Source organism: Oculina patagonica, unplaced genomic scaffold (genome assembly GCF_052425735.1).
Source record: "Oculina patagonica isolate OP01 unplaced genomic scaffold, crgOcupat unplaced25, whole genome shotgun sequence".
Classification (NCBI taxonomy): Eukaryota; Metazoa; Cnidaria; class Anthozoa; order Scleractinia; family Oculinidae; genus Oculina; species Oculina patagonica.
In genome coordinates this window covers 14,945-35,584 of record NW_027558091.1, presented here as the reverse complement: position 1 = coordinate 35,584, position 20,640 = coordinate 14,945, and the positions used below count along the sequence as shown (strand labels likewise).

At 37.5% G+C, this 20,640-nt stretch overlaps 3 protein-coding genes across 3 annotated transcripts; all 3 read right to left on the bottom strand.

Moving 5' to 3' along the window:
- Window positions 1-885: 885 nt before the first annotated feature.
- Window positions 886-2,014, bottom strand: LOC144640317 (uncharacterized). Its single transcript, XM_078499490.1, has 2 exons — window positions 1,893-2,014; window positions 886-1,579 (listed from the first exon to the last, which is right to left on the bottom strand). Exons 1-2 carry the CDS (start codon window positions 2,002-2,004, stop codon window positions 936-938), a joined length of 756 nt encoding a protein of 251 aa, XP_078355616.1. The 5' UTR covers window positions 2,005-2,014; the 3' UTR covers window positions 886-935.
- Window positions 2,015-4,981: 2,967 nt separating this feature from the next.
- On the bottom strand, window positions 4,982-8,374 carry LOC144640318 (uncharacterized). Its single transcript, XM_078499491.1, has 4 exons — window positions 8,352-8,374; window positions 7,077-7,164; window positions 6,143-6,288; window positions 4,982-5,884 (listed from the first exon to the last, which is right to left on the bottom strand). The coding sequence occupies exons 2-4, from the start codon at window positions 7,133-7,135 to the stop codon at window positions 5,244-5,246; spliced, it is 846 nt and encodes a 281-aa protein (XP_078355617.1). The 5' UTR covers window positions 7,136-7,164; window positions 8,352-8,374; the 3' UTR covers window positions 4,982-5,243.
- Window positions 8,375-15,694: 7,320 nt separating this feature from the next.
- On the bottom strand, window positions 15,695-20,135 carry LOC144640320 (uncharacterized). The gene is made up of 2 exons (XM_078499494.1): window positions 19,122-20,135; window positions 15,695-15,738 (listed from the first exon to the last, which is right to left on the bottom strand). The coding sequence occupies exon 1, from the start codon at window positions 20,091-20,093 to the stop codon at window positions 19,233-19,235; it is 861 nt and encodes a 286-aa protein (XP_078355620.1). The 5' UTR covers window positions 20,094-20,135; the 3' UTR covers window positions 15,695-15,738; window positions 19,122-19,232.
- Window positions 20,136-20,640: the final 505 nt, after the last annotated feature.

The window sequence follows — 20,640 nt, the reverse complement described above, 5'->3', positions numbered from 1 at the left end:
CACGCCTAAAAGCGGAGCTCCCCATTTATTTAATTTTCACTGGAGCTTACAATGTTTTCATTCTATAGTGAATAAGCGGCTTAGTACTAATGTTTATGGCGGTTTATAGGTGCAAGACAAATTTAAATAGCTCACGGTTAAACTGAATGTCAGCAGTACGACAAAAATAATAATCTTAAAGCGGGGCAAAATCATTACTCATGGTACGAAAAATTACTTTAGAGTTTAGAGTACAGTAAATTATCTGCTTTCTAGCAATAGAAAATAGTTTCGCGATCCTGTTATAGTTTCGCAGCAGTTTAGTAGACTCCACAATATCTATTACATTGATATAGGATATATTCAACGTGCATTACAGAGTCTGTCGGATTAGCTCAATCGGTAAGGTGCCAGTCTGCGGCTCGGGAGGTCGTGAGTTCAAATCCCAGAGGGTCAAGTTTTTTTTTTATACCCCGTAGCAATAAAATGGTTTGTTTATTATATCAACCCGATTTAGCTTTCGAATGCTCCTTCATGTACGATGCTGGCTTTACAGATAGACACGAAAGTCATCGATCGATTATGGCTCTCAATGTCCACTTTTTTAGCGGTCGATTACTTTCTACAAGTAATTTTCAGCCACATTTTGTTTCATTGCTTCTTGTTTTTCTTTTCAAACCTCTTTAAATTTTAAAGGCCGCCTTTATACGGCCTTCTTGCTTCACTCTTTCTACCATCAAACTATGGCCGCCATGTTGCGCGACTCCGTACGTATGTACGCCGTACGTACGCGCCCGCGAACCATGCCGCTATCCCTGTTGACCATGAAAACTCATTTCGATAGTGTTCCTTCTTTCATGGTTATGGTGCTACGCTTAGGAGCTCCGCTATAATGCTGTGAAAACCCTTAAGCAAGCATCGGGAAACTGAGTCTTCATGTCACATAAAGCGACAACTTAACGAACAAAAATATTTCCGTGGGGATTAGCCACACCTTTTAACTGATTTGGCTGGTTTGTTCCACACGGATCATGGGTAGGCCAATTTTCGTCCGTGTTGCCGTCAAAATAATACTTAGCGGAACTCGCTGAAATGATCAGTCCGTTGGAGTTCAGCGCCAATGATTTTGGCACCACACCAGCACACTGCTTAGAAACCTGTTTAACCTGTTTACAAGTGATTGACCCCGCCTTCTGTTGTACTATGCTGCCAGTACCTTCCTTGCATGCGATCCAGTTGTTGATGTTGCTCTTGATCAGGGTCTTCTTTCCAATGGTGCGCCACCAAGCAAAGTCCATGGCCTCGTAATGCGTCTCACTCAGTGGAACTGTTGTAGACACTCGAGTGTTAGCTCCATTGGCTGTCCAGGTTGGACGCGGGGTGATAGCGTTGTCGCCCTTGTTGAAATTTGAGTAATCTGTGAAGGTGTAACTCCAAACTAATGTCCAGCCCCCTCTGTCCGTCTGTTGGTCGCAGTAGGCCTGGAATGCGTTACCATGGGAACCACCATCTGGATCAAGCCAGTAGATGCCTGATTGAACTGAAGGCGCTTTGAGCTTTAGTTCCTGACAGTTCAACGCTGCGAATTCTTTGGATAAACCTGTTGGTACAACATAGTTATGTGAGATTGGGCTACAAATAAAAGGTTAATAGCAGTCTCGATCGTTAATATGCTTCGATACAAGGATTTCTATTTTATCGCGTAGTTGTTTACAGATCTACAACCATAGAAATAATTTACTCGTAATAGATTTGTGGCAACTAGAAACAGTTGTGGGAACCCTTGCTACTTCTTGTGTTTTTCCACGGCATTTCTTAACGTCTACTTTTGTTTTTGTTTTTCAGTAACTTATTTATAAAATATAATATAAAATAATAATATTTTATATTTTGCTTTTCTTGGAGTGGGTTACCTAAAATGCTCGGTTCAGCCAGTTTGTATCTTCCTTCAGTCAGCCGTTTAATAACGTCGCTCACACATAGCAGTGAAGTCTCGTTAAGATAAAGAGTTCCGTTCGCGGCCATTTCCAGCACCTTGAATTTTGGCTGATCGAGCCCACTGGCACTAGAGAAAAAATATTTGATATAACTATGATATTTGAAAGTATCATTTGGTCATGAAAATCGAAATTTCCTAGTTCTTGGTAGCTTTTACTTCGTAATATTTGATTCGAATCGTGTGAAGGCTTCGGTAACAGCGGCTCTCATTCTCAGGCGCCTTTCTTTGGTCGTGCGCGGTGGTGCGAGTTCTGGGACCGTCCTAATCGTCATTTCTTCAAAGCCCCCCCCCCCCCCCCCCCTCCAATCTCGTACTCAACAATGCCACAAAGTCTGAAGGCCAGGGTTAACGTTGCAAAAAAGAAATATAATTATTTTAAGGCTTTTTGACATTTTGAGGATTGCCGGGATGCAACAAGATTAGTTTAACATATCTAATCATAGAAGCTACAAGGCACAAGGCATGTACGGGAAGCTGTCAGATTTACGAAACTTATGCTATTAATTATGTGTAAAACATGAACTATTTGCCATACGATCACACGAATGGAGGTCTTTATCTCATGACTTTCATACAAGTATTTTGTCTAACGATTTTTTTTACGAAAAATAACGGCACATGTGCATTCTACCGCGCCAAACCAAAATTTTCAACTAATCGCGATTAATGCATTAATTTTAAACAAGTGAGCTATTGTCTTACCTGGCTGCCAAAAAAACTGTTTGAGAAGCAAAAGAAAGAGAAACCAATGAGGTAAAACATTTTGATGTTTTGCATCAGAAGAACCTCACAAATACTGTTGAAACACTCGGATCTATCCCGGCGAAATTACACTGAACTTGCACTTGTGGCTGTGTTTGGTACGTGAGATCTCAGCTCATTTGACAAATGCTTTAAAAGATTGGCAAATTATAACTGACATGAGGCACCTTTATTCAATTGTTATTTTGCGTTTATCCAATGGTTGTGCCAAAAGGCAGATATGGAAAGATGTTTCATAATCAACGTCACGTGTAGCCTCCTACACAAACGTTCTTGATGAGCCAAAAGAACGTCTAAATAGGAGGCTGCAAGCTGCTGCATTACGTGCTTTCTTTATTGGACTGATTCGTTTACTTGAGGTATTGTATTACACTGGAACTCGTCTACTTACTCCAAAAACGTCGTAATAAACATTCAAGTCATCATAATTGGCTCGGGCACGTCAAAATTCTGATACACGTTTTCAGTTTGGTAAACATTTTTTAGTGCACGTGGTAAAAAAGGCTGTGAGTCGCAACCGTTGGCTTATTTCTCAAGCCAGGTCTGAAACGGAAAGGGTGTGTGGTAGCGAAATGGACAATGAAAGTTAATGACCTTCAGCTGAGGTGTTGAACTTTTAAAAATATCGATCTTAGAAAATTCATGCATCTTGCGTCTTTTAGATAAATTACAACACTTTTGGTAAGCCTGTTTGTTGCTTTGATCTGCTTGAACTGAGCTCTGTGCTTGATGATAGCAACCTGGTAAAACACCGCATCAATATTTTTACTTCCGAAATTTAAGAGGGGGAAAGTTCATGAAACAATGCTAGCACCGATTTTATTTTGCCTTTACATAATTAGAATAATTGGAACTGGGAGCGTGTTGGCACCAATGAAATTTGAAATATTAATGGTATGTTGCAGTTGTCAGTCAAATCTGTTTCCATGGTAACACTACTTAATCCATCTCCCTCCCCCTACGACGAAAACAGTTTTTTCCTCGAGGGGTGGTAAGGCTGTATTGTGGACTGCTATCCCATTGATAAGAAAAAAGAGTACTGGTTAATTCATCAATTCGCTTTTCAGTTGAAAGGGAAGTAAAATGTCGATAAAAGTGCTATACCTCCGGAAGTTAGCGGTACATTTTGGGAATCCTTTTGTGGTAAGTCTGTTTCTCGAGTCCCAGTTCAAACTTGCCACCTCGCCCTTGTTCGCCACTCGATTGTATGGTCCAAAGGTGACTATGCTCGCAGACTAAAAAAAATGGTAGAAATGTCCCTGAAAAGTTCAAAACAATAAACAAACCTTTGGAACTGTTTGGGACACCTTCGGAAAGGGAGGAACTAAGCTCAGAGAGAAAACAATTGGAACCTTTGAAGCTTTGAGCAAACCAAGAAATAACCAAGTAAACATGCGTCAAACTAAACATGAAGTCTAAGATATGAGTCTCAAAATTTCTAAAGAAAAAAGCAAAGAAATTTATTATATTTGGTTTGATGTTTTTAATTACAGCTTTCAAGCGATCACATGTGGTCATGAAGACTTTACACGTTTTGTGCATCCGATAAAATTGTGACATTCAATGCTAAAAATCAAGTTAAAACGAATCGAAGGATGGGTAAGGTTGCTGATAAACATCCCGTGGGTGGATTAATAATCCCTTAAAAAGCGCATGATAAGTTACAAAAGACTCTGCTGTTACTCCTTTTTGCGTGCTTGGAAGAGTCTGGTCTGATGAGGGCCTCTTTACATGAGAGTTTTCGTCCTGGGATGACTTTCGTCCCGGGAAGAATTCGTCTCGGTGTCTGGTCATTTTCTTGTTGCTGTTTACATGATGAATGATACATGATTTCATCCCGGGACGATTTCATCCCGGGATGAAACACCGGGATGAAATGTCATCCCGGGATGAAACGTGACGGAAAACCCATGTAAACAGTCCTTCCCGGGATGAAATGTAATGTTATGTAAGCACGGGCGAGATGAATTCAACTCGGGCGGGACGACTTATCCCGGGAAGAACACGCTCATGTAAAATGAAATTTTTTTCATCTCGGGACGAAATTCATCCCGGGACGAAACTCATCTCGGCTCTCATGTAAAGAGGCCCTGAATTTCACAATAGAAATGATTTGCGTATCATGCATGTAGTGTTCATTTGGCTAAAGACATGATATCACTCAGCACTCAACATAAAATCATCCTTGGAAAGTCGAGGACAAAAGAAAATTAAAATAAAACACACTAGACATTATTTCCCCGTTAGTAAACCTCATTTATTTGTTTTCAGCAGTTTCCCTTTAAATGCAAATGCTACTTTAAAATATGTCAAAAAAGTGATAACATCTGTTACAGTTCTACACTGATTTTAAAAGCTTCTTTTCTAGTAAACCAAGCTACAGTTTATAATAAATGCTTTCATCTTTGAGTATAATCCTATGCAAAATCCTTATATTTTATGCCATTAAAACCCTTAAGCAAGCGTTGGGAAACTGTGTCTTCACGTCATACTAAGCGAAGACTTAACGAACAAAAATATTTCCGTGTGGATTAGCCACATCTTTTAACTGATTTGCTTGGTTTGTTCCACATGGATCATGGGTTGGCCAATTAGCACGCGTGTCACCATCAAAATAGTAGAAGTGACTGCTATCGTCGAGGGATGGTCCACGGACGTGCACATGAAAGGATTTTGGTACACCGCCGCATTTCATGTTGACCTGTTTAACCAGTTTACAAGTAATTGACCCCGCCTTCTGTTGCACGATGCTGCCAGTGCCTTCCTTGCATGCGATCCAGTTGTTGATGTTGCTCTTGATCAGGGTTTCCTTGCCAATGGTGCGCCACAAAGCAAAGCTCATGGCCTCGTAATGCGTCTCACTCAGTGGAACTGTTGTAGACACTCGAGTGTTAGCAGAGCTGGCAGTCCAGGTTGGACGCGGGGTGACAGCGTTTGCGCTACTCGTGAAACTTGAGTATGCAGTGAAGGTGTAACTCCAAACTAATGTCCAGCCCCCTCCGTCAGTCTGTTGGTCGCAGTAAGCCCGGAATGCGTTACCATGGGAACCACCGTCTGGGTCAATCCAATAGAGGCCTGACACGAGTGATGGTGCTTTCTGTTTCAGGTCCTTACAATTTAACGCTGGGGACTCTTTGCACATACCTGTGTTAAATAAACAAAAAAATAAAATAGAAATAAAGGTAGATACCTTCTATTGCTTTTTCAGTTTTCACAGCAAAAGGTGCATATATTTTAATTAAAGTTTTAATCAATATATTGTTAAAAAAGCTCTACTATTTGGTTTCCAAACATTTCTAACAGTATTAGTCGATGGGTATTTGAAGGTTAGCGCACCAAACGTAAGCGGAAAGGCACTTAAATTATAACTTGGGTAAAGAGGTAATAAATTACTGCAGTTACCTATATTACCTTCATCTGCCAGACGGTATGTTCCATTGATCAGTCGCTTGATAATCTCATTCTTGCAGAGCAGTGCAGTCTTGTAGAGATAAAGATTGCCTTTTTCGTCCATGTCCAACACTCTGTATCTCTGCTGATCCAATCCCCTGATGGTTGAGATAAAGTTTAGTTTTTTCTATTTCTTTTCTCGTCGGCTGTAAACTATTTTGAGATTTAGTACGAGATGGTGATCGTTTAAAAGCAATATAAAAAAACGAATAGTAAACAAAAGTAGGCGGTTAGGTCGCGGGGGACACCTTGGGCTCATCACTATGCATATAAAGATAGCACACACAAGGTGTAACGACTGACGTCAAGAAGTTTATGAGACATTCATGATTGAATAAAAATACCGTATTTACTCGAACAAGCGCCGCCGCGCTAATTAAATTTTTCGCGCCTCAAGTGCGGCGCTTATTCGAGGGCGGCGCTCATTTAAAATGTGGACGTCCGGCACCAAGAATCTACTCTTTTTCAGTAAATCGAAGTCGCGGTAAATCAGGGCGGTAACCAGACCTTTGGCATAGACGTTGCTAGGAGGTTCTTAGGACATACCCCCAGAAAATTTGGAAATCTAGATGCTCGAAAAATCTTTCTTAATTTTTTTCTCATATAAAGGTATTTCTTGAAAAATCTCAATTTTGTTCAACTGGTGCCGATTATTTTCCTAATTAAACATATTCTCTTTACAAGTTTTGGGTAAAAATCAAGTACCTCGTCTTGCCTCTTGCTAGTTACGGCCCTGCGATAAATTCGTCCAAAAATGGTCTTGGTCGTCCTGATTTTAGAAAAGGCCGCCATATTCGACGTTTTAAAACAACCATCGCCAATCTTAAAACGAGAAATTTTCTCGGACATTGCATTGGAAAAAAGTTAGAAAACTGTATTGTCTTACCTCGCTGGTAAAAAACTGCTGGAGAAGAAAACCAAGACGAAACAAAAATGGAAGAACATTTTCGGACTTTGCCTCGGTAAAAGATCAGCTGAAAAGGAGGAAAGTATGGAAGATTAGCAAATTACAACAGACATGCAGCGGCAATTTTTATCAGCCATTTAGAGTAAATTTAGCCATAGGAAGACGGTGAACAAAACCAACCTCGTCCCAGCTAGGGCGTTTTCCCTGGTAAGTTGGAAGATTTTTTAGCGAACGTTCTCAGGTTATTGGAGCGAGCCGTTGAGGGAAAGTTTAGCGAATCGGGTGAGTACTAAATTCAAAACCTTGAACGTGAATCTTTAATTACTGTTTTGCAGTAACATCACGAAATCACATCATAGTATGAACTCTCATCCTGCGCCGCATGCTAAGGGATTAAAAATCCAGAAAGTAAAAGGAAAAAAACCCTCAAATTATCGTTTTCTAACGTAGAAAGGCAACAATGAAATAATAAAAACTCGAAAATAAACAAATATGGTTTCGACTGACGAAGATTAAGACGGATTACAATCGACAAACTTGAATTTTTTTTCAAGATGCCTTGTCCGTGAAGTAGCTCCTTTAACCTCGACCTCCTTGTTCTTCAAAGGGATTTAACAGTGAGAAGTATTAAGATGGTTTCCACCCAACATTCGAGCAATACAGGCAAAAAGAAAGTTTCCAAAAAGGCCTCTTAGCATGGCAACAGTTTAAGTACAGCTAACAAAAACCGGTCAAAAATTTGGCACTCAAGCTGACCCCGCGAGAGAAAAATGGATTTGAAATTGTCTATATTTTAGTTAAAACGGGCGTTTCACGCCAGTTCAAAACAAAGTGGCGCGCGTTTTAAACATTTTTACGAGGATTGACTTTAATTTTCTCGAGAATGCTTTAGAGTGTAATTACGGGGTCACTAAGACAAACGAATTTCGATAAGATCTTTAAAATAGTATACAAAATGTTGCCGTGCTATGAGTAGATTTTTGGTACTTAATTTTCGCACTCGTTGCTCGAACCTTCCGCGGAATCCGTCTTAAGTTTCTCAAAATAATAACCAATTCGACAATAATTATTAAAAAAAAAAATTAAAAGAAAGTTCCCGAATTGCTGCGCACATGAAGGAATCTGACAAGTCCGTTTAAAAGCCTACTAGGATATTTTGAGTTTTCCAGTAGGGAGTTGGTGCCACTTCGGTCATTTCGTAGTTTTAGCTACAAAGGTAAATTGCCAGAGGTCAGATAAAAACAAATCACTAACCTTAAGGTAACTCAGCGCCTGGAAAACAGCTTAAAGAGAGAACAAAAGAAAAGAAGTCAAATTCGGTATCGCATAAAGAAAAATCAACAACTAAACCAGCGCTCCTTCGATACTCACTTTTCGCTATTTCAAACTGAATGCGCCTTTTGTTGAAGAGCGATACGTTATACGTTAGAATGGCTCGTTAAGTGGTCAATTTGTCCACTGAAATAAAGTCATCAATTCTTTATTAATTTGTTTGTCATGTTTTGTTTTCATAGCCTAATTCACTGAAGTGAATTGCTTCTAAGGTCGATTCGACCTGAATAAACAAAAGTGACTGTAGCCTTCATATCAAATGGATTGCGATTCTATTGAGTTTTCTAACTGTCCTTTGTTAACAAAAATTCAAAACATAAGTTATTGCAAAAGATTGATAAAGAGAAAAGAAATTCTTGCCCTTTATGCAAACTTAGCTATGGTGATTAACAAACTTGAGCAATAGTTTAAACTGTTAGAAGGTGTTTTGGACAACTTTGAGAAAACGAATCTATGTGTACAAAGCTAAATTAAACTTAAATGATTTTTTATTTAACCGCTTTGAGAACACGGCACCTGTGTATATAAACCTAAATTATACCTGTATAATTGCTTTTAACGATGAATTTGAAAGCATATCGTGTTTGCAAATCATTTGATTTCACACAATAGTATTTGTCAAACGAACACGAAACTCCAGTCCTCGTGCGTTGTATTTTTCTTTCAGTTTAGAATCTTTAAATTATAATTTGAACTTATTTTAAAAGCAATGGCATTGGTATTTGTCGAATGGACCGTTTTCTTCCGAGATGTGGTACAACTATTCATTTATTTGTCAGTGTGAATAGGCACGCAAATTTCGTTGGTGAGAATATAACATGTGTTATATTTGAGACCTTGTCAGTGTCAGTTTGTCCCCGGGGTGGGGGGAACTGCCTATGTAATAAACTTTAAGGTGAGGCTCCGCCCGAATGGGGTACCGTTTTCAAGCTGTAGGTATATAAAAGGCTAGGGATTTTACGAGTTGGAGTATACAAAAGGATAAGGAAAACTGTCACTTAGGTATTTAAACGGCTACCAACTGACGAGGTTTATTGAATAAACTAGCATTGTAGTCGCGTATGTAGATGTGTGTTAAAGTTAATGCAAATTACGTTTTTCCTTATCAATAAGGTATTTAAAAAGACCTTTGAAAATATCTCGAACATACCCACCTAACGGCCGTTTCATTAAGTATTTTACGGAGTTATTCACGTGAAAAATTAATAAGAGAACGGTAGTCCTTTTCTACGTATGTGAAAAAGGTACCATTTTCCTATAGAATGTATAAAGAAGGGTTACCTTTTCTGTCTTAAATGGTACGGGAAGGATAAGGGTTAAGACTTCGGGGGGAGCCTTCCCGTATAAATTAAGTACCCCTGGGGTTTGTCACATCAATGCAAATAGACTCTAAGTAGTCCGTTGTCTAATGTTTGTTGTTGCCTTTGATGATTTGTTTAAGACGAACAGCTGAGATATACGTTGTCTAATTTTTGTTTAGGATTTTACGTTACAGTAAAAACCCGCGTGTAAGAACCTGCTTTTTTAGAGTTTGGCAAAACAGGTTCTTATATTTTGGGGTACTTACTGGCATTTTTTAGCTTCCCTGTGCAATTCTTGATCTCTAAAGACATCCTTTTTGATAAAATACAGTTATTGTATTATAAATAAAATAGTTTAACCCCACATATAAGAACCTTTTGGGGTATTAAGGAAGCAAATTTCTGCCAGGAGGTTCTTAATTTCTAGGTTCTTACACGCGGGTTTTTACTGTATTTGATCACGAATGTTTGAGTTCTCGGTGATAAGTGTGTTTGTTTGTCACATTTATGCAAATATAAAACCTCATTTTTAACCCTAAAGGAGCTACAATGCGTGTCATTAAAGCCATTTTTCTGATTTTTTTCAATTCGAAGGAAACCTCAAAATAAGAGTTTTTCTAACCTAGAAAAACATCAGCGGAGTGATTTAAACCCGAAAATAAAGAAGGATGGTTTCGACTGATGAAGATAATGATGGATTACGAACGACCAACTTTAGATAGTTGCCAATTTTTTCATGGTGCTTTGTTTTTGACGTAGCTCCCTTGAATATTGATTTCGCATTTCTGATCTTGTAAATATAACATGAATACTCGCATGGACTCGAGACCAGGGCTGAGCATATATAAAATACAGAAAGTAAAAAAAAAAAATTATAAGAACGTCTTATTTACAGTAGTCAGATATCTTGGTCGTAATCCTTGACTTGCATACTACGTAGGTCTTTCATTTTCACTCACTGATGTAAGCGTCTCTGGTCGTACTTTCTATTAAGTGTGATCTCAGTGTAGTTTCCGACTTGAAAAGAGCGCGTATGACTCGTGCAGTCGTGTTTCACTCACGATCGCCCCTAAAAACGACTGCATTGGAGGTTACGTTGCTGTACTTAGCGGCGAAGTTGTTCAAACAGTCAAATGCTATATGGAAGTATATGTTAGCCTGCAAAAGTTGGTCAGAACTTCAGATGAAATAATTTCTGTAGCGTGATCACCCACCACAAAACGTTGAATCCTTTAACGTAGGTCGACAAACATGAGTAGTGCCTTGAAATTGAGAAATTAAATCCGACATTAATTTCTCGTAAATACAAAATTATTGAAAACCCATTCTATTGCAACATTATATTAATCATAGGTTTCCTTAAGAATACCACAAAAGTATACAGCAAAGTATTTAAATGATCAGTTTCATCTTGATACATTTTTACATGATATTCAGTTCCTTATATACAGTCTACTAAAAGCATGCTTATTTGTTTTCGGAAAGCAAATGAAATATAAACCCAGGTTAAATTCAGCTCCTTCCGACAGCTTTATAAAAAGCTCTTTAATGGAAAGAAATCATTCAGTTTATAATTTACAAGCAAATGCAATGCTTTCTAAGAACCCTTAGCCCATTAAATCTTTTAGCTGGCGTTGGAAATTTTTGCTCTCAAACAGCTTCACGTTATTTTTTACAAAGTCAGCCGTTTAGGAATTAAAATGTTTCCCTGTGGATTAGTTACACCATTTAACTGATTTGGTTTGCATGTTGCACATGGATCAGGAACAGGACCTGTGTTTTTAAAAATAGCAGCCAAGTTATTCCCGGAAAGTGCAGACCGAAAAGCTTCGAGGCTAACCAAGGAGTTTTTTTTATTTTTTTTTTATTCATTTATTCATTCACACACAAAAAAAAATACTTACAATATTACAACGCTATTTACAAAATACTATATACAATTCACAATACAGTGGCGACGGATCAGAAATATTACAAATTAATATAAGAAGCGGTGGAAATCTTTCACTAAACAATATAAAGAAACTATATACTACACATAGGAGAAGGCGAAGAAGTTGTCAGACAGCTGGTGTATATGTACTTAAAGAAGTTGTTCTATTCTATATTTATAAATGATTTTACTTATAAAGTCCGAGATTAATAATGAATCGTTCTGGAGTTTCATTTTATAAATATAATAACACATGTATAAAAGAGTGTAGTTTAGCTTTCTCTTTAATTCATCATTCGGTGTATTGGGAAGGCCAAATAAAATCTCTTCAGTATTGAGTGAAAAGGACGAGTTGTTGGTTGAATTGAACCACTGCAACACCTGCTGAATGAAAGACTTTGTGAAATGACAGTCAATAAGCGTATGGTCTCTCGAATCCGTTTCTCCGCAGTATGTACAATCTCCATCCTCCTTAATCTTAAATATGAAAAGCTCCTTTTTAGTTACAAAAAAACTATGAATGACCTTGAAATGAAATTCTCGCAACTTGTTATTCTTTAGCAGTTTTGTGAACCGATTGGAATGTTTTCTTCCAGTTGATGTTTTCGGAAGTAAGTGATTTTTCCCAACGTTTCGGCCCCGTGTGGCTGTTTGTATGGATTTTATTCACTAACAGCCAATAAAAATCTTTGGCTTTGGCTTTCGTCAAGTTTAAGAAACTGTTATTGTCGACCTGAAAGGACGTCATATCTTCAAAACATATACCGCTGTCTTCAGAATTAAGTAACTCTCTCGCTTTTTCGAGTAGGTGGTTTGGAATTGCACTTATGGCTTGATAAAAATGGAGAAACGATGTCTTTTTAAGATGAAATTTGGATTTAAAATCCGCAAAAGATAGAACTTTACCCTCAATGTCTAAAAGATCCATGACCGTCTTAATTCCTTTGTTTAGCCATTCATGAAACAAAAAGGGTTTCCCTCCTATTAGTATTTCCTTATTATTAAACAGGATTGTGTCATGAATGTTATGACAATTGTAAAGCGATTTGAGTTCTTTAAAATATAATAGAATGTCCCTGTAAAAACGTGATATTTCTTTTAAGTCCTCCATCCGATAATTACACTTCAGTAGAAATTCCAATCCGCCATATTTTCGGAAATAGTAATTCGGTACCGCTTTCCAATTTGGGTCCCCATTTTTTAACAGTCTAGGGATCCACGCGAGTCTTAAAGCCTTTATCATTATCTCTATGTCAACCATTCGCAGTCCTCCATTTACGTGGTCCTGGTAGGTACTAGTTCTTTTAACCTTGTCTCTTTTATTTTTCCATAAAAATTTAAAAAGACGGCCCTGCACATTTCCTATAATCTCATTTGGTACGTCGATATTCGAAGCAGAGTAAACGAGGGACGATACACCCATTGCCTTAATAATAAGAACTCGATCTTCCAAATAAGGTCAAATCTCGCGATCGCCAAATGTCTAAGTTTGCCTGAAGCTTTTGAATTTTTAGATTAAAATTGTGCTGATTGTTACCGTTACTATCATATGAGAAAAAGATTCCTAAAATTTTCACTGGGTTTTTAATCCAAGTCAGTCCTAATGGTTTGTCGCTCTCATTGACTAATTTTCCAAGCCACATAGCCTTTGTTTTTTTCTTAAATTTAGTCTAAGTCCTGAGATATCCCCGAAGGATGCTATGATATCAAGTCCCTTTTTCACTGATGTTAAATCTGCACAGAAAAGATTAGTGTCATCAGCAAACTGACTCAATTTGATTTCCCTATTCAAAAGAGATATACCTAAAACCTCGCTGCTCTGACGGATCTTATTGGACATAAGTTCCGCTGTAAGGATAAACAGGTATGGAGAAAGCGGACAGCCTTGTCTAACTCCAGCAGAAGGTTTGATCCAATCTGTTTGTTTACCACTGCACTTTCAATGTCACTATAAAAAACGGTAATCCATCTTCTAAGTCCGTCTCCAAAGTTAAACAACTTTAGGGCATGTTGTATACAGGACCAGTCCAGGGTATCAAAAGCTTTGCGAAAGTCTAGCGACAAAAGAATACCTGGGATATTACATCTCTGCGTTTGTTCCATTATATCACTAATGAGTCTTATATTTTCCCCTATATATCTGTCTTTTAAAAATCCTGTTTGATCTGGATGGATAATTTTCGACAATACCGGTTCAATGCGTCTAGCAATAGCTTTGGAGGCGATTTTGTAGTCTATATTTAACAGCGTTATTGGTCTCCAATTTTGAAGGTAATTTAGGTCAGAATCGTCTTTAGGAATTAAGCTTATAATTCCTCGGCGTTGTGAAATTGAAAGTTTTCCCTTTTCATACCCTGCGTTAAGGCAGTCAACTAAATCATTTCCGACAAGGTCAAAAAAGAATGAATAGAATTCAGCAGTGAAACCATCTTCCCCAGGATACTTGTCGTTTCTAAAAGAATCAAGAACTGTCTTACATTCCTCATAGGTTAAGAGGCCTTCCAAATTTTCGCGCTCTTCATTAGAGAGTTGAGGAACTGTTATATCCTCGGTAAATTGATTTAACTTTTCTCCCATTACGCCGATTTTCGAGGAATAAAGATCCTTATAAAAGTTCTCAATTTGCAAAAGAATTTCTTTGTCGTCCGTTATAGTATTTCCTTCTTCGTCTTCAAGCTCAGAGATAACCTTTTTATTGTAGTTCTTTTTCTCGAGGTTAAAAAAGTATTTCGTTGGACGCTCGCCATTTTCAAGCCAGGCGCATTTTGCTCTGAACTTTGCTGCCTCTCCTTTGGCTTTATATAATTCCTGTAATTCCTTTTTAAGAGCGTCATACTGCTTCAGTTCTTGGTCGATGTTTCTCAATTCATCACTTGAGTAAATTATCCAATCTAACTCATCTAGTTGGTCTTTTACCTCGAGTTCACGACTCTTTTTAACTTTTACTTTCCTTTTGGCATATGAAACAGTAAACATACGTATTTCCATTTTCAGAAGCTCCCAAAGAATTTGCTTATTAGTGACATCTTGATATTTGCTTTTGTATATAGGAAACAGTTCGCGTATCTGCTGGATATAGTTTTCGTCTTCTAGTAGACAATTATTAAACTTCCAAAATCCTGGACCTCTTGTATTTTCTTTTCCCCATTGAAATGTCAGGCAAACCAGCTTGTGGTCTGGAGCGATAGAGCTTTGGATATCAGCTTTCTGAACAGACATCCTTAGAGTTTTAGCTATTAGGAAATAGTCTATCCTTGATTTCATTTTTAACGCCTTAGATTCGTAAGAAATTTTTTTAACATTTGGGTGTTTGACTTTTTGGATATCTATGAGATCAAACATGTCCATCGTGATAAGTAAGCAGTTTCGGAACGCCGTAGGCTTCCACGGTACACCACCTTTTTTGTCATTCTTTGTCAAAGTGCAGTTCCAATCACCACCTATAACGAGAGATGTTAATTCTGATTTGTCGATTAGGCAATTGTTAAGTTCCTCGATGAATTGAAGCTGATCTTTTTTATTATTAGGTGCGTAGATGTTGCAGAGAGACAATTCCACACCATTAAAATTTAAGTTAATTAAGACTATTCTTCCCGAGTCGTCGTTTTGTGGTTTTGGGAATAAACTATTTTTGTGTCTCGCACTGATGGATCTATTAAAATACAAACTCCTCTACTATGATGAGAACCATGCGAAAAAATTATGTCGCCACCCCATTCGCTTTTCCAGAACGATTCATCGTTAAGACCAGAGTAAGTTTCTTGTAGGAAGTAAAATGACGCTTTTTGATCTTTGAGGAATGAAAAAATACTTCTTCTCTTTTCACAATCTCTCAATCCTCGAACGTTTAGTGAAAGAATTTTGCATAAATTTTTCTTTGACATTCTTTTACGATGACCACGTTGACACTGAATAATTAAACTGATAAACTTGAATAATAAATAAAGAGTATCTTAATAAATAGCTAGATAACAACAGACGAAAAAAAAAAACACAAACCGAGTAATAACAGTACAAAAAGTTAATCAGAATATGAGAAACTTGCCCCTTCCTAATCTAATAAACCTATTCCCAACTTTTTTTTTTTTTTTTTTTTTTTTTTAATTTTTTCCTTTATTGATATTTACACACTTAACATTACATAGGTGATTGGAATAAAAAAAAAGTAACAAGTGTTAATTTACATTTAAGTAACAGATGATAATAATTTTCATATAGCAAGTTTACATCAATAGTTTGGACTTTTAATAATCGAAATTAAAACAAGCAACAAAAAGAAATAAGCAACAACAGCAAAAAACACACGGGAAAAAAAAAAGCGAATCTAGCACTATAATTCCTTACTTATTATCTGGGACAATATATCCACTTCTTTTCGAAATATATTTTCTTATTAATTTTCTTTTCAGTTTCATATTTAATAAGTATTTTGTTCTGATAGCCTTGAATTTTAGGATATGTTTGGTTTCTTCTGCAGTCCCACAAAAACAATTTTCCAATAATAATAAAATAATTTAGTAAATCAAGTGAAGGGCATTGTTTTGATATTATTCCAAACAAAACGTTTTGCAAAGTAAGACGAACTGCTTGATTTGACAAGAGGTACCAGTAAGATTCAAAATCATTCCAAAACTGCCTGACGTGGGGGCACTGGTAAAAAAAGTGATACAAAGTTTCTGGTTCCGCCTTACAGAAAGTACATAAATCATTTGTTCTGTAACCAATTTTGTGTAATTTCGTGTTCGTGTAAAGAATATTGTTAAGTACTTTGTACTGAAAGGCCTTTACATATGATTCGAGTACAACAGAATGAGGTAATGCGAAAAATTCTCGTAGTTGATCATCCGAAATATTGAAATCGCTTTTCCATTTATGAACAATATTAGGAGGCTGTGCTTTGTTCATAACAAGAAGCGAATAATAATCTTTTGATTTCTTTTTCTTCACGTCGAAGATGTTGTGGTCAATGAAAAATGAAGGAGATGTAAGTGACGGGCATGTATATCTACCTTTTAAAAGGTTGGGTATAGAGTGGCGGAGGCCTGTCCATTGTAAAAAATTAGTTTTACTTATTTTATATGAAACGCGGTCAAAGGAGTCAATATTGTTTAAATTGAATAGCAGATCCTTTATACAGATGATTCCAGATTCAACATAATTTTTGTAATAAACAGGCTTTTTGTCTATTCGTATTTCTTTGTTATTCCAAATGATGTTTTGCCAGTTCCTTTCGGTAGCAAAATTTTCGCGGAATTGCGACCACCACAATAACAGTTCACGATAAAACTGGGAAGAGATTGTATAATCGTTAACATCGTAGTTACAATTAAAAAAGAAAAGACCCCCAATGGATTTTAATTGGCGTTTTAAGTACTGCTTCCATGTTCCATCATTTCCATTAAATATTCGTTTTAGCCATGCTAATCTTAAAGATTTAACCATGCTCTCTAGGTCGATCATTTTTAAGCCACCTTTCCCATATTCATTTATTGTTGACAAGCGTGTTACTTTGTCTGTTCCTTTCCACAGGAATTTAAATAGCAATTGATTCAATTGTTTAATCAATTCGTTAGGTGTGGGCAAAAGCGAGCATGTGTAAACAAATTTTGGGATTAGAAATGATTTTATAATTGTCACCTTTCCGTAAATTGATAGGCCTCTTGAGGACCAAATGTTGATAAGCTTTTTGATGCTGTCCAATCTTTCAATGAAATTCTTTTCTTTAAGCAGTTTCTGATCATAAGTGAAATACACTCCAAGGGCCTTAATCGGTTCATTTGGCCATTTGATTCCGAAGGGTTTCGTTTTGTTTTTCTTAGATAATCCAATCCACATGCCTTCGGTTTTTGTACAGTTTATCTCAAGTCCCGAAATCGCTTTAAAACTATCCAATAACTCAAACAATGTTTTTGCTGAATTAATGTCTGAGAGCACTGCAGTTGTATCATCTGCATATTGTAAAAGCTTAGTTTCCTCGTTCTCGATCATTATTCCTTTAATACTTTTGTTTTGACGAATAGCGATTGCCAGAGTTTCAACAACTAATATAAAAAGGTAAGGGGAGAGTGGATCTCCCTGTCGGACACCTCGCTCAAGCGTAAAATATTGTGAAGCAGTACCATTATTAATGGTGCAGCTTTGTATGTTTTTATAAAACGTTTTGACCCAGCGAATGAAGTCTGGTCCAAAATTAAAAGCTTCTAGGCATTTCAAAAGAAAATCCCACTCTACACTGTCAAAAGCTTTTTTGAAATCAATAAAAATCATGAGGCCTGGAATGTTTTCTTCGACAGTGTAGTCCATTACATCGTAAATAGATCGAATAGTTTCGCCTATAAAGCGATCCTTGACGTATCCTGTCTGGTTGTGATGAATAATCTCGGGTAAAACATTTTTAATTCTTGAAGCTATTACTTTTGACATAATTTTCGTATCAACATTAACAAGGGAAATTGGGCGCCAATTTTCAAGGAGTGAGCGATCTTTTCCTTTCTTCTCGATAAGAGTGATCACCGCTTGTTTTTGGGAGCAGGACAACTCACCTTTTTCAAAACACTCATTTGCACATCTTATAAAACTGTCGCCAATTAGAGGCCAGAATTTTTTATAGAATTCAATAGGAATGCCATCGTTTCCTGGTGTTTTGTTATCGCGAAAGCTATCAAGGAGGCAAGAACATTCTTCTAGCGAGATTTTACCCTCACACGCTCTTTTCTGTTCCTCGGAAAGTTTTGGTATATTTAAATCACCTAAAAAGGTGGACCTTTTTAGGGCAGTGTCTGGATCGTTATTGCCACTTTTATATAAATCACAATAAAAACGTTCCTGTTCCCTTAAAATGCAAGTCGGATCTGTATTAATTATACCATTAATGTATAATTTTCGTATACATTTCTTGACATGATTTCTTTTCTCTAAGTTCAAGAAATATTTTGTACTTTTTTCACCATGTTCGTGCCATCGAGCACGTGTACGTATAATTATTCCTTTTGTTTTCTCTTCATAGAATGCTTCCAGTTTTTCCCGAGCTGCGTGATAGTGAAAAGTGTTGGAGTCACTTAACGTTTTATCTAGTGTTTTCTTTGCCTTGTCGAGTTCATTTTGAAGATTTCTTTCTTTCTCAACTCTTTCTTTCGCTCTCTTTTTCGAATGCATTATAGTATGCGCTCTAATGTTATATTTAATCCAATCCCAAGCGCTACGGTCGTCTGAAAGTTCTGTTTGTCCTTCTGCCGTCCAAATTGGAATCATTTTCGTAACACTATCTACATATTCTTTATCTGTAAGAAAGGAACAGTTCATCTTCCAAAAACCAGGGCCTTTAAGCTCTTTATCTATCTCTTCAAATTCTAAGGAAATTGCGTCATGATCTGTTCTTATGGCAGCGACTATATCAGTTGATTTTACAAGATCGTTTAAATTATTCGAAATTAGCCAATAATCCAGACGACAAAAAACTCTATTCTATGGCCTAGAATATTATGAAAAGGGCGGCATTTTGGCGACTAAATGATTGCCGGAATACATTTTCAGTTAAGCTTTTTATGCAGATTAGTCAACATAATAGTACTAAAGTTCATCTAAGTCTTCTTCGCGGAAAATTCTTACAGGTCTTCCTTCAGGGGAAGTCTTGATAAATACTTTCCCGTCGATCGACCATACGCTGGAGACGAGATCGTCCTTTTTCATTCCGTTAGCTTTACCAAAGAGATAGCGTCTGAAGTTTGTTAAGTTCTCATTTATAAATATTCGATCTGTGTTAATGGCCGACGCAAAACTTGGATATAAATCGGCCAACTTAATATCTTTTAACTTGGTACGTTGCTTATATAACTTGCTTTTTGCCTTATGGCTAACAAACTTTGCTATAATCGTATTTCTAGCTCCTCGGCGCTTTAATTTGTGAGAAATTTCAATATCATTAGGTGTTAGGTCAACTTCTAGCACGTTAGCTACTTTCAAAACTACCTCTTCTGTCGACGTATAACAGGTTTCTGGGACTCCTGAAATCTCCAGCGAGTTTTTCCTGGTGTACTGTTCCAAGTCATCTAAGGAGGTCCACAGGTTATCTGTTTCTTCTTGTTGTTTTTCCAACTTCACTTTCGTGCGAAGAAGTTCGCCCTTGAGTGATTCGTTTTCCGACTTTAATTTGTCGACTGACTCTTTTAATTTGTTGAATTCGCGGCCTTGAGCATCAAATGAAGTTTTTAACGCAGATATTTCGTCTTTAAGGCTTTTATTGTCCTTAAGAATCGCATTCACCGACCCCTGCAAATCCAATAGCATCGCCTTCAAGTCTGACAGTATTGGCTCCGCTTCTGCTTCTTTGGAGGTCTTGTCATCCATATTAAACGGACGCTTCGCTTCGTTTACCTCATCATCAGTGGAGCCTCGTGCGCCTCGTTTGTTCTTCTTAGAGTTCTCCGGCATAAGGTGACATTAAAGCACAGATTTCGAGCGAAGTTTCGGCCAAAGAAAGAGGGAATGGCTCCCGCTCAAAAAACACAACCGTCCTCGTGGACGTCACGCATGCTCTGTGTGGTAGCGAGTTAATTTCAGAGAACAAAGCAACGTGACCATAAAATAATTGGGAACTAGGGAACAAAAGGAAAATCAAGCTGAAAATACAGAAACAAAAGCTGTGTTTCTGATGTTTTGGGTAGAGGGATCATAAAAATCGACACAATACTTTAACGCCTTTTACGGAACAAGCCTGGGTCGTGAGATAAATTTCCTTTGAGGCCCACAGCTTGCGAAACGGCGGCAAAATTGGTGTTAGTTAAAGCGCTGACATTAAAAGAGCCTGCTGGTTGTGCAGGGTTCTGTTCTGTCGTGGGAATGGTTGATGGTTGCACTGTCAATTTCAAGCGCGTTTTCTCTTTAATCCGATGGCCTGATCGTCTTGGCCCATTTTGCTCGTTTTGGGCGGACAGACAGGACGAATGACTTTCCCCGAGGACGCTTTCTGGGAGACATG

Excerpts from the sequence above, each read along its gene's own strand:
- LOC144640317 (XM_078499490.1), bottom strand. The coding sequence starts at position 2,004 with ATGGCCGCGAACGGAACTCTTTATCTTAACGAGACTTCACTGCTATGT. Across the intron at positions 1,580-1,892 it reads GGCTGAACCGAGCATTTTAG|GTTTATCCAAAGAATTCGCA; the intron begins GTAACCCACTCC and ends TTGTACCAACAG.
- LOC144640318 (XM_078499491.1), bottom strand. The coding sequence starts at position 7,135 with ATGTTCTTCCATTTTTGTTTCGTCTTGGTTTTCTTCTCCAGCAGTTTT. Across the intron at positions 6,289-7,076 it reads AGCAGTTTTTTACCAGCGAG|GGGATTGGATCAGCAGAGAT; the intron begins GTAAGACAATAC and ends CTCAACCATCAG. Across the intron at positions 5,885-6,142 it reads GGCAGATGAAGGTAATATAG|GTATGTGCAAAGAGTCCCCA; the intron begins GTAACTGCAGTA and ends TATTTAACACAG.
- LOC144640320 (XM_078499494.1), bottom strand. The coding sequence starts at position 20,093 with ATGCCGGAGAACTCTAAGAAGAACAAACGAGGCGCACGAGGCTCCACT.